Raw genomic sequence first — 13,750 nt, forward strand, 5'->3', positions numbered from 1 at the left:
CTGCTCTCAGACACAGCCAGCTCCACTCTGTACTTCCTGGCTCCTCCCCTTCAGATCCACACTGAGGAGGAGGGGTGTAACCAACATGTGGGTAAAGCACAAGAGCTGATAGGCCACATTCACTGCACACACACATCCTGTTCAGATCACAGCTCACATAGTTTCAGCTCTCAGGAAGTGAAACTCAGACACTCGCTGCTACTGAGAGGTGAAATGGCGCAGAAAGGAGTTCAGCTGGACCGGGAAACCTTCTCTTGTGCGATCTGTCTGGATCTACTGAAGGATCCGGTCACTATTCCCTGTGGACACAGCTACTGCATGAAGTGTATTAAACACCACTGGGATGGAGAGCTAATCCACAGCTGCCCTCAGTGTAGGCAGAGCTTCACACCGAGGCCTGTCCTGCTGAAAAACACCATGTTAGCAGCTTTAGTGGAGGAGCTGAAGAAGACTGGACTCCAAGCTGCTCCTGCTGATCTCTGCTATGCTGGAGCTGAAGATGTGGCCTGTGATGTCTGCACTGGGAGGAAACTGAGAGCCTGTAAGTCCTGTCTTATGTGTCTTGTATCTTACTGTGAGAAACACCTCCAGCGTCATTATGACGTAGCTCAATTAAAGAAACACAAGCTAGTGGAGCCCTCCAAGAAGCTCCAGGAGAACATCTGCTCTCGTCACGACGAGGTGATGAAGCTGTTCTGCCGCACTGATCAGCAGTGTATCTGTTATATCTGCTCTGTGGACGAACACAAAGGCCACGACACAGTGTTAGCTGCAGCAGAGAGGACTGAGAGGCAGAGAGAGCTGGAGGGGAGTCGACTAAACATCCAGCAGAGAATCCAGGACAGAGAGAAGGAGGTGAAGCTGCTTCAGCAGGAGGTGGAGGCCGTCAATGGCTCTGCTGATAAAGCAGTGGAGGACAGTGAGAAGATGTTCACTGAGCTGATCCGTCTCATGGAGAAAAGAAGCTCTGATGTGAAGCAGCAGGTCAGATCCCAGCAGAAGAGAGAAGTGAGTCGAGTCAAAGAGCTTCAGGAGAAGCTGGAGCAGGAGATCTCTGAGCTGAAGAGAAGAGACGCTGAGCTGAAGCTGCTGTCTCACACAGAGGATCACAACCAGTTTCTGCACAGCTACCCCTCACTGTCAGCCCTCAGTGAACCTACACACTCATCCAGCATCAACATCCATCCTCTGAGCTACTTTGAGGACGTGACGGCGGCCTTTTCAGCAGTCAGAGACAAACTACAGGACGTCCTGAGAGAAGAATGGACAAACGTCTCACCGACTGAAGTGGATGTTTTACTGTCAGCAGCAGAGCCCACCACCAGAGCTGGGTTCTTACAATATTCACAGGAAGTCACTCTGGATCCAAACACAGCAGAGACATGGCTGGTATTATCTGAGGGGAGCAGAAAAACAACACACATGGGACAACAACAGTCTTATTCTAGTCACCCAGACAGATTCAATGGATGTGCTCAGGTCCTGAGTAGAGAGAGTCTGACTGGACGTTGTTACTGGGAGGTGGAGGGGAGAGCGGGAGTATTTTTTGTGAGAAGAGTTTTTGTAGCAGTCGCATACAAGAATATCAGCAGAGCAGGGAATGAATGTCGATTTGGATTCAATGACAAATCTTGGTCCTTAGATTGTAACCAAAACAGTTATACATTTCGTTACAACAGTATCAGCACTCCCGTCTCAGGTCCTCCGTCCTCCAGAGTAGGAGTGTACCTGGATCACAGAGCAGGTGTTCTGTCCTTCTACAGCATCGTCTCTGAAACCATGACTCTCCTCCACAGAGTGCAGACCACATTCACTCAGCCGCTACATGCTGGACTTTGGGTTAATTATGGAGCCACAGCTGAGTTTTGTAAACTGAAATAGCCCTGAAGTCATTTGAGGAACTCTTCTACTTCTTAAACTCACCGTGTGTCCATCATTGTTGCTGAGAGCTGATTGCTCATGTCTTCACTGCACAGAGATCAGCTGTCAATCAAACATGATGGGATGTGCTTTAACATCTTCTCATGAGTTGTTCTGTGTCGTGTTAAATGATCATATAATCATTTAAAACATATAGTCTTATACTCTGATTGCCTTTTACTCTGTTCAATTGTATTTGTAGTCTTGTATGTGTTTAACAGAGACGTGTGTTCATGATTTAAAAATGTGTTGAATATGGATATTGATGTATTTGTGTGTTGTTTCTCTTGTAAAGTGAGTCTTTAGAGAGAAAGCACCAGAGCTTCTTTCATTGGAGATATTTGATTCTAAAGGTTTTTAATTTGTAACTAAGTCTAAATGTGTTGAATGCATAAATGAAAGTTTGAATAATGCAACAAAACAAATCAAAAGAAAAGTCATAAAAAAGAAAAGCCAACAGGTCGAGTGCCACATGTCTGTATATTTTGTAATGTTTGGGTTTTTCTTGTTAATAAAAGAACTAAAAGGACAAAAGTGAAAATCTCAGTCTTTTCTTTTTTTTAATTATAAATATATAAATTATTTTTCTGAAACAAGATATTTTCATGTTTTTATATATATTTTATTTATTTGTAGGATTAAGAAAAATCAGATGAAACCAGAGCTGAAAAAGGTGAACTTGTACAATCTGAAAAAGGCATCTCTTGCTAAGATCAATAATGGAGCCTGAGGCTGGTGAGCCGTTTCTCCAGCAGCAGCAGTTTGATGTCAGACCGGTCCGACCGGAACAGGAAGGAACTCCTGCGTCACGTTGGAAACCTTAAAGTCACACAGGGAACATTGAGCTTCTGTTCTTCTGTGGGTTTGTTTTGAGTCTAATGTAAGAGTATAAAGCGAGAAGTGTGTGTGTGTGTGTGTGTGTGTGTGTGTGTGTGTGTGTGTGTGTGTGTGTGTGTGTGTGTGTGTGTGTGTGTGTGTGTGTGTGTGTGTGTGTGTGTGTGTGTGTGTGTGTGTGTGTGTGTGTGTGTGTGTGTGTGTGTGTGTGTGTGTGTGTGTGTGTGTGAAGGAACTTAACCCTTTCACGAATAATGACAACCTCAGTCAGGATTTATTTGACCAAGTGTTTTTATTGCTCTGGGGGCATGAACAACAATATGTGGACAGTATGCGTTTATGTTTGAACTGAAGAAATTTGTATTTAACACAAATATTGATAAAATAATAAATAAAGATGTGCAAACTTAAAATGATATATGTAAATATAAAGAAAATCTGCATACATATCCAAAACACCATTTAGGAATACTCTATTTCACTTTCCTGTATAGAACACATGGAAAGAGTAACCTCCACACACCGCTGGCATGTAGACTCTCCGTTACAGTCTCTGTTATAGCTATGAACTTTTAAGAACTGATAACTGTGACACAACAAGATCCTTCATTGGGGATGCTATCTACTATGGTAATTGGCAAAGCACCCAGGGCACAAGGCCACGAGACACTGCATGCAGATGTACTTGGTTCTTCGTGTGCATGCAGCATCGTTACATTAATTACATAATTACATTATAATAACATAAGTATATTGATTTACGGCCCAAAAAGATATTGCAGATGAAGTATTTTCAAGAACAACAGTAGCAGTAAAAGTATGAATTGTAGTTTAAATATAGCCAGTGATGCATGACGTCCACATTAGTGGACAGATGATTAATCATAATTTCCTCCCAACATAAAATCAATACTTTGACAATTTATGAATTATATGATTCCTTAGTTGTTACTTGATGTCACCAACATTTTTATACCTGGCAAGATATGGACGAGTGACTGGGGCTGCTTCTCACTTCTCTTATTTTTCATTTCCTCGCTCCTCGGTCTCGGTATAACCGGAAGTTGATTTGTCTGCGCCATCTTGAGTAGCGTCCTATAGAGAGGCGAAGTCCCGCCCATCTACTTCCGCCCCATGGGACCTTATTTCGGAAAAATTATGTATTGAAGTCAATGGGGAGAGAAAGATTATCTCTCGATCCCGTTTGAATTGTGCCACGAATTACACATATGATGTTTGTCAATCTTAAAAAATCATTTCCATGTCAAAAAAGTCACAGTTTGTCGTAAAACTGTTGAAATATAAGACTATGAAAAATACGCAACTAGAAAGACTACAAATCCCAGAATCCCGGTCCCGCATGCTGGCTCTTAGGAACCGACTAACTCCCCTTGTGTGTATGTACAGCTCTCAACATGCCCAGACTTGGAGTGATGTTCACCTCTTTTAATACTTTCCGCCTCATTCTGAAAGAAAGAAGTGAAATGTGCCAACGTGACGGCCGTCTTGGTGTGTGGTGCGAGACGGGAGATGTAGTTCATTGAGCGGTTTCACACAAAAAAAAGTGTTACTTCACAGTTTTACGACACATTTTAAATGTTTTGACTTGCAAAATTATCTTTTAAATTGACAAACATCATGTGTGTAATTTGTGGCTCAATTCAAACGGGATCGAAAGATAATCTTTCTCTCTCCATTGACTTCAATACATACTTTTTCCGAAATAAGGTCCCATGGAGGTCCCCCGGAAAGGGAGGGACTTCGCCTCTCTATTGCCCTTTACAGACGTGGAGGAAGTCGGGGGTCTTAAATCTGTCAACACTGTCACAGAGGTCAGAGGTGACAGGAAGTGAGGTTGTGTGTGTGTGTGTGTGTGTGTGTGTGTGTGTGTGTGTGTGTGTGTGTGTGTGTGTGTGTGTGTGTGTGTGTGTGTGTGTGTGTGTGTGTGTGTGTGTGTGTTATTATTACATTGTGTGGCCATGCATCAGACAGCCCAGTCACGCCGTGGGGTCCAATTTTTGTGTGGGGTCCAAAACCCTGGACCCCAGAAATTTTACCTCATATTCTTTAAAATGAAGAAGTTTTCAGGGTTGTCCCCAAAAATCACTTTTACCGACTTAGTGTGTATAAGTGTGCTAACGGGAGGTAACTCAGTATCGGCCACTACTGGCCAAGGCAGGTACTGCATCCCACACACACATTCCATTCTCCACACACACTTTGCTGAACTGCGCATGTGCAAGCAGCCATCTTCCAACATCTTTAGCTGTTTGATTAGCTGGTAGCACTTAGCTCCTTAGCTTAGTGTCTTTAATAAAATACAGAATGAAAAACACAAATGTATACATTTTTGGTGAGTTTGACTCGTGTTGTCACAATAACAAGCCATGAATCATTAATCATTAATTAGGTAAATGACATAAATATAAAAGGATTTGAGAGATTACAGTGCAATACAGACTACAGCTGCTGTTAGCATAAATGCTAACTTAACATTGAAAATGCCATACACAAGCTAAACTTTAGCATACATGCTAACTTTACATTGAAAACGGCTTAGACAAGCTAACCGTTAGCATAAATGCTAACTTAACATTGAAAACGTCATAGACAAGCTAACAGTTAGCAAAATGCTAATAAATTATGTTCTAAGAGTACTCAGATCTTGTGCTTGTACATAGAAGTACTCAGATATTGTACTTTTCACATGTTTCATACCTGATGAGTTTGCATCCCTGTATATATATGTATAAAATAATACAAATCTAAATGTTCTTAATAAATAGCCTTGTCTTAAAGCTCCCATGTCATGCTTTTCCGGTTATTACCCGTCCCCTTGTGTGTTATGAAGGTTTTTATGCATGTAAACGGTGTGCAGAGTCAAAACCCTGAAAGTACACCCTGTAGCGAGTAAAACTCTAACACAGAAAATACCTCCCCAAAACGCCTCGTTGGAGATACGTCACTGCCCATTTGAGTCTTCCATTTAGTTCTGGGTACCGCCTGATGTCATGCGGTACCCGGAACGAAATGGACCAATCCCGAAGAGCTATGGCCACACCAGCAGCGGCGTGTTCCTCCAGAGGTTCGAAGAACCGGCATTTCACAGACGAAAGCTTCCAAAACATTGCCCAGTTTGAGGCCGGATATGCACAGCTTGTTTGGACCGTTTGGAGCAGGGGAAGATCCGGGTACACAACCTGTAAGTTTGCATTGTTATTTGTGTATTTATCAAACAAGACTGTTTAAATGTGTAAACTGTGTTGGACTGCTAAGCCATTGACACAGTGCTAACTGTGCTAACTAAGTTGCTAGCGTTTCCATATATCAACTCTAATATCAGCAGATGGCCTTGCATACATGTATCTCATAGCAGGAGAATGTCTGCATTCACACACAAAATACCTATTGACAGTATACTCCGGGTGATTTGCCATGCGGTCAGTCGCGAAACGTAATTACATTATAGCTGGCGTAGCGTGTATGCTACCGATCTAACCCACGGAGCTAGACCTAGGTTTGGTCGGAAAAACATTTTTGTTATGCTACGTTGCTAGCGTTTAAATATATCAACTACAATGTCAGCAGATGGCCTTACATGTTTGTCATGGCAGGAGAATGTCTGCAGTCACACACACGGAATACTCATACAGTATACTCCGGGTGATTTACCGTACATTGTGACAGTACATGTACATACTGCATGTATAGCTAACGAGGCTAGCTGTATGCTAGCGCAAAACAATGTATTCATGCAAGTTACATTGTATGACCGAACGTAGCAGAATATCCGTATACGATTGCAATTATAAACACGTTATTGCTAGCCTAATATGAACCACTAGCTTTTGTTCATAGTAGTTTTATTACACTGCATTATAGTTGCCGTTCCTCCAAGCTAACGTTCATATCGTGTTAGCTACCAAGGTAAACAAAGCTAGGTTAGCATATTAGCAGGCAAGCTGTTCATTACACTCCTACCACAACTACTACTAACGAATCTAAAACAACTAAGTTTCTCTAATATTTTGTGATTTGCATTTGATTTTGTCCAGCCAGATCCTGGCGGACAATCCATGACGGGGACGGGACTTCTACTACTACTGAGGCCTCGTGCTAAAAGGCACCGGCTGCGCCCAGGCAAGATGCGGGGAGGAATGGATGATATACCGTATATTTATGTTCATTTTGTACATTTCTAAAAATAAAGTTTAATGGAAATACTTAGTAGGCCTATCCTTTCTTCCCTGAATTATTTGCTCCTATAACATATTATTCATATATAGCAAACCATGATTTGATTTCTCATCAAACAGTAGTAGTTTATTACAGGTAAAATAACTTACTCTTTGTTATGACCGGCTCGTAGGCCACAACGGAAAGGCAAGGAGACATACACGAGTTTACAAAACCACGGCACATTTATTGTGGTAAATGCAGAGATAGGTGGTCGGGGAGAGAATCGCCGGGCCGCTGGGATTAATAGCACCGGCTACGGAGGTGTCCGTGATCGCGCTGATTACCCTCTTCAGCTCCACCCCACCGTAAGACCTGCAACACACCTGCACAAAGGCCCTGGGGCCGTCACACTCTTCTATAACAACAGTTGTAGGTTCAGTTCGGTTAGTTAGCGTATAAAATATCAGCTGTACCGACGCCATTATGACAATGATGTTCCCCGAAAAAAGCGGGCGGAGCCTCTCTGGTGGTTGACTAATCAGAACAGAGTGGCCGAGCTGACCAATCGGAGCACACTAGGCTCACAGGGAGGGGGGGGCAAGAGCTCCAACGAGTCGTTTAGTGGAGAGAGTGAATACTGCTGAATACACATGCTTGACAGAGATGCTGTATGCGAAACCAATGTGAGTTTGGAAAATTGCACAGTATAAATCTATTTTAGTATACCTCAACAATGTAATTATGATCAGTGGAAATGGCCATGACATGGGCCCTTTAAGCTAAAACATAGTAATGTAATGAGACAGAATTTAATTTAGACAACATCCTGCAGCCATAGACTTTATTTTTTAGGTATTTAAGGCATTTGATGACATTATGTTGGAATTCTGTATTCATTTTTTCAGCTTGATAATATCTAAGCACTGACAGGTAGAAGCAGTATTGCCAGGTGCAATCCATGCACTTTGACAGTATCATGATTTTAGTTGTTATTGAATCCATAACATTAGTGTGTGTCTTTACCAGAAAGAGTAGTTCATTATTATATTTAGATTTTAAATAGGATTTCAAGGATTTGATTTAAGAATAACACAGATGCTTGTCAGAAATGCAGATGTTGGAGTTTTATTTTGTTGGCACAGTCCAACTATTAAGATTCTGAAGCTGCACTGGCAAATAGGAGGTCTAAAATGAATGTAGAAAACATTAACATTAGAAATAATAAGCACACCATTTATAATTTACAGAGATTCATAAATTACACCAGAGACGCAGTAAAAAGAAAAATAGACGTAGATTAGATTCACACCCAGCTTCGCTCACACAGCTAGGAAGCAACATTATGGTTTTCCACTATATCTGAAGAAACGGTAGAAAAAACTAATGACGTATGATGGTGCCAGAGTAGGGAGGGACTTCCACAGGCCGGCCGAATGCTGATAAAAATAAATAGTTAAACTTAGAAGTTGTCTGTCTTTTCTGGAATTCTGAACCCAACACGCTCCTTCCTGTGTCTGTTTAGCCACGGAGGCTGTCACTGCTCAGGAGGATTTCTGTTAACCTCAACTCATATCTCTCTGCATGGAAATGGAAGCTTTGAGACGTGTGTTCATGATTTAAAAATGTGTTGAATATGGATATTGATGTATTTGTGTGTTGTTGTTTCTCTTGTAAAGTGAGTCTTTAGAGAGAAAGCACCAGAGCTTCTTTCATTGGAGATATTTGATTCTAAAGGTTTTTAATTTGTAACTAAGTCTAAATGTGTTGAATGCATAAATGAAAGTTTGAATAATGGTGTTCGCGGGTACATTTTGACCCATGATTTATTTCAGTCCAAAACACAAAAAATAAATGGCTATCATCCAATATTGTTTTAACTACATCATAACTAACTTATTATGCATTCATAACCGTACAATCCTGTTGTAATTTAATGTTATGGCCCAAAACACATTACACCACATATTGCACACGTGCATGTGTGAGTTCAGGTTCAAGTGTTAGTGTACATATTCTTTGAGAAAGGTTGAGTTCCCGTGGGGGAGGGGGGCAGAGGGAGGGGAGACCAGGTGCATGTTGCGAACAATTATTGTTACAGTGGATGAAGGGGGTGGGGGAGGGGCGTCTAAAGTCAAAGATGAATCTTGATTGGGCCAAATTTGACACCGAGTGACCCACAACAATTCTGCTGGGTCTCCCCAGACCCCAACACCAAATTATACACTTTTTTTTTTGGAGACCTTCAGACTTGGTTAAATGGTCCAAATCAGTTTTGTAGTGTTTATATATCTGTTGTGGAGGATATCATGAAGCCTCGTTCAGATACAAAAAACTAGAGCGTAGTTATTAAAAAATTAAACTTGAAACGGGTCACGGGAGACCCGAACACAACATATAAATAATTTTTCTGAAACAAGATATTTTCATGTTTTTATATATATTTTATTTATTTGTAGGATTAAGAAAAATCAGATGAATTCAGATTTTATGTTATGTTATTTGTAGCTAATGTAGCTCTTTTAGTAAAGCCTGCTCATGTCTCGTCAGGTTGGTGTAGATTTCTCTCCATCTGCATGTGTTTGGGCACATTGCTGTTAATATGTTTCATCGTTTTTGAAGCTGCAGCACGTTACTCCTATAGGGCCTTTCTCATTTCTCTCATTTCCCCTCCTCGACTCCTCGACTCCTCGACTCCTCGACTCCTCGGTCCTCCGGTAGTGACCCGGAAATGGATTTCAGCCATGTTGAAGGACATCTCATTTCTCTAAATGCACTTGGAGGACCGAGGATGTGATGCTGGGAAAGTCATTTTGAGGTAATAACGTAAAAGAATATGTTAAACAATGTCTATATTTACTGAGCAGTGCCTCATCTCACACAATACCTGAACCCTGTGCGGATATAATAAATATATTGCAGACCCAGATTGTTTATGCCATCATTTTTTGTATCTATTGTACTTTTTATTGCGACATGACATTGAGCTGAGTGGTGTCATTGTCAAGTGCTGCCTCTTTTGTATTTGTGGTAAGTGAATATAAATTAAAGGTTTAAACAATAGATGCAAAAGAAGCTTCTTTATCAATCGATTTTGAAGTTGAAGTTAATAGAAGTCATCAGTCCTGCTATCCACATCCTTATTCAGTCAAATACTATGGAGGACGGAACATGACATAAGTATAAATAAATAAATGCATAAATAAATGTATGAATGAATAAATAAATGTGGAAATAAATAAATGTGGAAAAATATGAATGAATAAATAAATACATAACATTTGAGAATAAAACAGAACACACACTATTATAAAATCTTTAACATATTTCTACATTTAAACAAAAATAATTTGCTCCCGACCCGGGGTACTACTTCCGGTCCGGATGCCTGAGTCACTTGTGTTTGTTTTTTAATTAGTTTTGTATCTGGTTTAATAATTTCATAATGCCCTGAGGTTTAATTAATTTAATAAACACTAATTTGATGTGCCCTTTTCAGATTGATTTGATAAATAATAATACAATTAAATAAAAAAAGAACGAACGAAACGTAACATCCGGTACGGTAGCCGGTTTGTCCAAAAAGTCACCCGACATGAACACGGAGCGAAATTCACAGTAGCTTCATTGTATTTTTTTATATTCATGTATTTAATTTGGCACAATCTTCTTTGTCTCCTCACTTAAAGAACATTTGTTGGCATTTTCTTTGATGTAAATAAATAAACTTGTGTTCACTTTCACCCTGACTCTCTCAATGTTATTGGTTGTTGTGTGTTACTGTCTCCATTTCCCCTACACTTTATTAGGGATGGAAAAGACACATGAATGCATAAAGAATGAAATAATCCAGTAATGCAATATATATGATTCTAAAATGAGACATTACGCACAGTAAGTACTTTTACTTTTGGTACTTTAACTATTATTTTTATGCCAATACGTCTCAGTTTATGCTGCTATATACTTCTACTGCACTACATTTTAGAAGACAGTATTGTACTTTTTAATCCACTGCATTCATTTCACAGCTTTTACTAGTTAGATATAGATTAGTAGATCATTCAAAATATAAATCAATTATTAAATACACTTTGACAGATATTTATAGGATAAGATATCCAGCAGCAGGACATCAAGTTATTCAAATGATCTCTACATTTACTAACTGTGATAAAACACATCAATAATCATTATAGTAACCCAGTAACTCAATATATATATATACGATTCTGAAAAGGGCCATAATGCATAAAGAGTACTTTTGTATATTTTGATACCAATGCTTTTGTAATTTTACTAAATGTCAAATGTAGAGCAGGTTGTGAGCGAGGCTCCGTTTGTAAATGAGGAAACAGGTCAGAGTGTCTGCTCCTCCTCCTGGAATGACTCAGAGTTTGATAAGCCCTCCCTCTCCTTCCTGCTCTCAGACACAGCCAGCTCCACTCTGTACTTCCTGGTTCCTCCCCTTCAGATCCACACTGAGGAGGAGGGGTGTAACCAACATGTGGGTAAAGCACAAGAGCTGATAGGCCACATTCACAGCACACACACATGCTGTTCAGATCACAGCTCACATAGTTTCAGCTCTCAGGAAGTGAAACTCAGACACTCGCTGCTACTGAGAGGTGAAATGGCGCAGAAAGGAGTTCAGCTGGACCGGGAAACCTTATCTTGTTCCATCTGTCTGGATCTACTGAAGGATCCGGTGACTATTCCCTGTGGACACAGCTACTGCATGGACTGTATTAAACACCACTGGGATGGAGAGCTAATCCACAGCTGCCCTCAGTGTAGGCAGAGCTTCACACCGAGGCCTGTCCTGCTGAAAAACACCATGTTAGCAGCTTTAGTGGAGGAGCTGAAGAAGACTGGACTCCAAGCTGCTCCTGCTGATCTCTGCTATGCTGGAGCTGAAGATGTGGCCTGTGTTGTCTGCACTGGGAGGAAACTGAGAGCCTGTAAGTCCTGCCTCGTGTGTCTTATATCTTACTGTGAGAAACACCTCCAGCTTCATTATGACGTAGCTCAATTAAAGAAACACAAGCTGGTGGAGCCCTCCAAGAAGCTCCAGGAGAACATCTGCTCTCGTCACCACGAGGTGATGAAGCTGTTCTGCCGCACTGATCAGCAGTGTATCTGTTATATCTGCTCTGTGGACGAACACAAAGGCCACGACACAGTGTCAGCTGCAGCAGAGAGGACTGAGAGGCAGAGAGAGCTGGAGGGGAGTCGACTAAACATCCAGCAGAGAATCCAGGACAGAGAGAAGGAGGTGAAGCAGCTTCAGCAGGAGGTGGAGGCCGTCAATGGCTCTGCTGATAAAGCAGTGGAGGACAGTGAGAAGATGTTCACTGAGCTGATCCGTCTCATGGAGAAAAGAAACTCTGATGTGAAGCAGCAGGTCAGATCCCAGCAGAAGAGAGAAGTGAGTCGAGTCAAAGAGCTTCAGGAGAAGCTGGAGCAGGAGATCTCTGAGCTGAAGAGGAGAGACGCTGAGCTGAAGCTGCTGTCTCACACAGAGGATCACAACCAGTTTCTGCACAGCTACCCCTCACTGCCAGCCCTCAGTGAACCTACACACTCATCCAGCATCAACATCCGTCCTCTGAGATACTTTGAGGACGTGACGGCGGCCCTGTCAGCAGTCAGAGACAAACTACAGGACGTCCTGAGAGAGGAATGGACAAACGTCTCACCGACTGAAGTGGATGTTTTACTGTCAGCAGCAGAGCCCACCACCAGAGCTGGGTTCTTACAATATTCACAGGAAGTCACTCTGGATCCAAACACAGCAGAGACACGGCTGGTATTATCTGAGGGGAGCAGAAAAGCAACACGCATGGGACAACATCAGTCTTATTCTAGTCACCCAGAGAGATTCACTGGATGGTCTCAGGTCCTGAGTAGAGAGAGTCTGACTGGACGTTGTTACTGGGAGGTGGAGTGGAGAGGGGAAAGAGTTTTTGTAGCAGTTGCATACAAGAATATCAGCAGAGCAGGGGATGAAAGTGGATTTGGATTCAATGACAAATCTTGGTCCTTAGATTGTAACCAAAACAGTTATACATTTCGTTACAACAGTATTGAAACTCCCGTCTCAGGTCCTCTGTCCTCCAGAGTAGGAGTGTACCTGGATCACAGAGCAGGTGTTCTGTCCTTCTACAGCATCATCTCTGAAACCATGACTCTCCTCCACAGAGTGCAGACCACATTCACTCAGCCGCTACATGCTGGAGTTTGGCTTTGTTATGAAGCCACAGCTGAGTTTTGTAAACTGAAATAGCCTGAAGTCATTTGAGGAACTCTTCTACTTCTTAAACTCACTGTGTCTCCATCATTGTTGCTGAGAGCTGATTGCTCATGTCTTCACTGCACAGAGATCAGCTGTCAATCAAACATGATGGGAGGCGCTTTAACATCTTCTCACGAGTTGTTCTGTGTCGTGTTAAATGATCATATAATCATTTAAAACATATAGTCTTATACTCTGATTGCCTTTTACTCTGTTCAATTGTATTTGTAGTCTTGTATGTGTTTAACCTGTTACGCACCATCCCCCCGGTACCGGGCGGATAAACGCGTCATTTGCAGGAAACAACGTCTAAGGAATCTTAATATTTAATAAAACTATGAATGTTTTATATCCATGTAACGGGGAGAAACTCAGCTAACTGATCTTTTTAATTTTTTTTCTCTAAAAAAACCCCACAATGCTAACACTCAGCCTCTGAATTAGCCACGAACGAAAAAATGTAACCTAAAACGGCACTTAAACTCACAATAACTCCCTTATTACTTATCCTAGATGCACAGCCAA

The 13,750-nt window shown here is 41.5% G+C and overlaps 2 protein-coding genes across 2 annotated transcripts; both read left to right on the forward strand.

Moving 5' to 3' along the window:
• Window positions 1-213: 213 nt before the first annotated feature.
• LOC117478728 (tripartite motif-containing protein 16-like) lies at window positions 214-1,929 on the forward strand. Its single transcript, XM_034125630.1, has one exon. It carries the CDS (start codon window positions 214-216, stop codon window positions 1,879-1,881), a length of 1,668 nt encoding a protein of 555 aa, XP_033981521.1. The 3' UTR covers window positions 1,882-1,929.
• Window positions 1,930-11,563: 9,634 nt separating this feature from the next.
• Window positions 11,564-13,467, forward strand: LOC117478730 (tripartite motif-containing protein 16-like). The gene has a single exon (XM_034125631.1). It carries the CDS (start codon window positions 11,564-11,566, stop codon window positions 13,214-13,216), a length of 1,653 nt encoding a protein of 550 aa, XP_033981522.1. The 3' UTR covers window positions 13,217-13,467.
• Window positions 13,468-13,750: the final 283 nt, after the last annotated feature.

Source organism: Trematomus bernacchii, unplaced genomic scaffold (assembly GCF_902827165.1).
Source record: "Trematomus bernacchii unplaced genomic scaffold, fTreBer1.1, whole genome shotgun sequence".
NCBI lineage: Eukaryota > Metazoa > Chordata > Actinopteri > Perciformes > Nototheniidae > Trematomus > Trematomus bernacchii.

What these genes read in the sequence shown, in the direction of transcription:
- LOC117478728 (XM_034125630.1), top strand. Translation starts at nt 214, where the DNA reads ATGGCGCAGAAAGGAGTTCAGCTGGACCGGGAAACCTTCTCTTGTGCG.
- LOC117478730 (XM_034125631.1), top strand. Translation starts at nt 11,564, where the DNA reads ATGGCGCAGAAAGGAGTTCAGCTGGACCGGGAAACCTTATCTTGTTCC.